The sequence below is a fragment of the Uranotaenia lowii genome, chromosome 2 (genome assembly GCF_029784155.1).
Source record: "Uranotaenia lowii strain MFRU-FL chromosome 2, ASM2978415v1, whole genome shotgun sequence".
Lineage (NCBI taxonomy): Eukaryota > Metazoa > Arthropoda > Insecta > Diptera > Culicidae > Uranotaenia > Uranotaenia lowii.
Genome location: NC_073692.1, coordinates 177,387,912 through 177,391,733, shown reverse-complemented (window position 1 = coordinate 177,391,733; position 3,822 = coordinate 177,387,912). Strand labels below are relative to the sequence as shown.

At 38.4% G+C, this 3,822-nt stretch overlaps 1 protein-coding gene across 1 annotated transcript; it reads left to right on the top strand.

Moving 5' to 3' along the window:
* The first annotated feature begins 1,341 nt into the window (after positions 1-1,341).
* On the top strand, positions 1,342-2,529 carry LOC129749190 (uncharacterized). Its single transcript, XM_055744117.1, has one exon. It carries the CDS (start codon positions 1,551-1,553, stop codon positions 2,463-2,465), a length of 915 nt encoding a protein of 304 aa, XP_055600092.1. The 5' UTR covers positions 1,342-1,550; the 3' UTR covers positions 2,466-2,529.
* The last annotated feature ends 1,293 nt before the right edge of the window (positions 2,530-3,822 follow it).

Here is a 3,822-nt window from a genome sequence, read left to right as displayed (position 1 = left end):
CATTATGCCTCCATCTCCCCTAAGTGGAATTAAATGAGATAGACTATAAACAAACAGCATATTAAAAAGTAGGACATTTCGGGACAAAAGTAGGACGGCAGGACAAAGGGTCAAAATGCATTACATGTCCTTTCAAAGTTAGAGGTCTGGTAAGCCTAAGTTCACTTGGCCAAAATAATGTATGCATTCTCAATAACCAACCTTAACAGATCACTTTTTTTAATCCCAGAAAATTGATGTTCCTTCTTATAAGATGAAAAACATTCAAATCCCATTAAAACCCGCCAAATCAATGAAGTAAGTTTCCGAAAATATTCGTAAACTTCAAGCTTGAAAGCGACAGGAAGATCTTTATCTTAGCAAAATTATTTGAAATACGTTTTAAATGAATCATAAACTATAAGCAAAAGGCTTAATCCCGTAACGCTTGAATACGGCTGAAGAAGCAAGTGGATAAGTCTACATCAAATTTGATTTCGAATTTTCTGTGAGCACAAGTTGATGTAATAAAAAAGATTTGTTCAACAAAAATGATTGGTTAAAAACGTTGACAGATTTGAAAATTTGTGTTCAACATAGAATTTCGGCTGATTTCGTATCAAATGGCAAATTTTATGTGGGGAAGCGGTTTCAAATCTTAATGATGCATGCTGCCAAATTTGGATGTTGTGTGCTTAGTTGTATTGGATTGGATCTTTTCAGAAAGACACAAAGTGACTTTTACATATAAAAGCATTGACAGGATGGAACAATATTTATTAATCTACTCCAGCCCATAGATTACATTTAATATTAATAAAACAACCCATGCTAAAAAAAACTTTCGTATCATCCAATTGGAATTGGAATCCTCAACTGTGGGTTCCAAAGTCAACAGACGGAAATAATACGCTCACCCCCTACCCAATGTTTTAAAGAATGATGGAAGATTCTGATCAGCACGAGCCAAATTTCGAAAAAAAAAATTTCAATCGAAAGCAGGGTTCCTGCAAAATCGAGGTCCCTCGTGCTCTCACTCTTTCCACCGCTTTCTTATTGCACCGTCAGTCGATCAATGGATGGGTCGCTCGAATCCCTAATTATTCTCCCCTTCGCGATGTTTTGATCCCTTTTTTTTGTCTTCCTTGCGCCTCGATCGTTCAGCCCCTCTGTTCCGGGTTCTACGGTTTGTTATTCGTAATTTCCAACAGGAGCACGCGTTCGTCCTTATGCCATCGAGTTGGCCAGCCGGTCGAGGATGACGATGATCCTGTTCCGATAAGGTGCGAGAATTACGGCACATCGGGAAACCGGGTGTGTTCCTGGGCTGCGATCAAAAATACCATCGCAGTACGTTCGATGCACTCGGCCCGTTTGGAAGGCGGCATCTGCTGGAAGTTAGTCCGTCATTTTTCAGCTTTGAAGAAGTTCGTCTTTTCCGGAGTCGTTTAAATCTCTTGCCGTAAATGGTGATCGTTAAAATCCGGGCAATCGGAAGCAGGATATTGAAGTTGGTTTTGAGTTGATCTTTCGGTGGATCCGTTCTCGGAGCTAATAAATCAAAACGAACTATGGTGCCCCTAACGAATGGCTGCTGGGGAGAGAAAAGTGATGATAATTTGAGGTGTGTGAATTCGGCAGAACTTGCTCGAGTCGGCATGGATCACTACACGGCAACGATCGTTGGGCTGGATCGGGCTGGTCTTGGCGAAGATGGAGGCGCCTACGGAACAGCAATAATCGAAGGCTATTTACCAAATTATTCAACCGACACTTCCCTGTATCGAAGCAGCTTCAGCTCATCCGGAGACACGAGTCCATCGTTCACCATTCATCATGATGGAAGTGTCAATTACGGCCTCACTCCATTCACGGAAATGATGATCGACGGTGAGTGTTTTGTTCCGGTCCAAACGCATGATTTTCTGGATCAACGGCTGCTACTTGGCTCGGCACCTGATCTGGACAACATTGAAAATCTGCAAAACCAGCAAACCGCCCCCTTTCTCCATCAAAATCCCCCTCCCAAATTAACTCCCTTAAGTCTCAACCGAGGAGCGGTAAAACCAAGGCGCAAAACTACCCAGAAAAAATCTTCTCCCAAATCAGATCCTTCCGCCAAGAGAAAAAATCCACTTACTGTAACCAGTTCCAATAACCCACCGCCAAGTCCAACGGTTCTGAAGAAACGGCGCCTGGCAGCAAACGCAAGGGAACGCAAGCGCATGAACAGCCTTAATGTGGCCTTCGATCGGTTGCGGGAAATTGTCCCCACCCTGGGCCCGGACCACAAATTGTCCAAATATGAAACGCTCCAGATGGCCCAAACCTATATAAACGCTTTGGCCGATCTGCTAGAGCGAGGAGCTGATGAGTCAACGTACAGTTTGTTTGATTCAAACGACGACGGAAGTTCTGCAAGTGATAGCAACAACAACAACCAACGGGAAATGCAAGCCGATCTGTATGGGACTGACTTTATGTGAAATTATAGGTTATGTTATTAGGATTAAGAACCCACCAGTGCACAAAAAAGATTTAGCAACAAATTCAAAGCAAAGTGAAGCCAAATCTAGTCTTAAGGAGAAATTTATACAGGAAAGTATTTAATAAAGTGAAGAAGGAAGTAAATCATGTTATCTTAGTAACTTATCTATCACATGAGCCCTGAATTTTTGACGAAGTTAGTGTGAAAATTAAAACTCGCAGATGGAGCTCCTTGATTACATTTGAAACACCAATCTGAGTTGAAAAATTTTCTATGCAATATAACTCTACCATAATTGTTAAAAGGTATGTATGAGTCAAAGGGGTATAAATGCATAAAAACTCATTTCGAGAAAGCACGATTTTAATTGTGTGTTTGTCCATTTTCCATTTGCGATTAGTAGCTCAAAACGACTCTCAGATGGCCCCGCGATCAAAAGGATGAAGTTTCCAATTTTTTTGTTTTTAAGGGAAAATGAATCTATATTGGATTACAGAATAAGGTTAAAAAAAAGTGAACTATGCAAGCTTTCATACTTAAAAACTCGGATATTAAAGCTTTGTGCATTTAGAAATGAGATAGTTACGAATGCGTGTATCTCAAAAACCATTCGTTTGATCTTAATACTTTTTATGAATTAAATGAAGGTTATCTTATGATAATTAATGAATAAAACTGAAAAAGTTATTTATCGTTTTTTGTAACAAAATTTTTCACTTCATTCTTGGTATCTTCCATCGGCCGGCGGCGCACACTTTTTTCAGTAATGATATTAAACGGTTTTTTCAACTTATACTTTGTCTAATTTGTATTTAATGTGGCTTTTTTCCTTCATATTTTGCTTATTTTTGGTCCAATGCTTCTCTTTTAATAAAAAAATTAGGACAATTTGTTGGATACAACTGTTTTGCAATTAACGAAATTTGACTATTTTTGAGCCATTTAAAATTGTTTTTAATGGAATTTCTGCTATCAAAATTTGAGAAAAACGAAGCGAAACCATCAAATATAACATGAGACATCATGACACCATGAGATTGAACTTAAAATATAATCGATTGTGTTAAAATCATCTCTACATCTCCAGTTAAAATATGGTTGCCAGATTGCCCAGTTTTATCCGGGTATGCCAGGATATTTAATACCAAATTTGGGAAAAGTTATGCCCGGTTTTATTTACTATATTTGCCACATCAAACAAATAAAAAACAAATTGTGTTGGAGGTATGCGTCCAAAACGACATTTTTTGAGAAAGTTTTTTTTCTAAAAATTAAAAATAATCAAAAAACGATTTTTTCAAGCTTAGAAAACTATTTTGATGACAATTTTTTTCAAGTATTTTTTCTCGATTTTT

Excerpts from the sequence above, each read along its gene's own strand:
- LOC129749190 (XM_055744117.1), top strand. The coding sequence starts at position 1,551 with ATGGTGCCCCTAACGAATGGCTGCTGGGGAGAGAAAAGTGATGATAAT.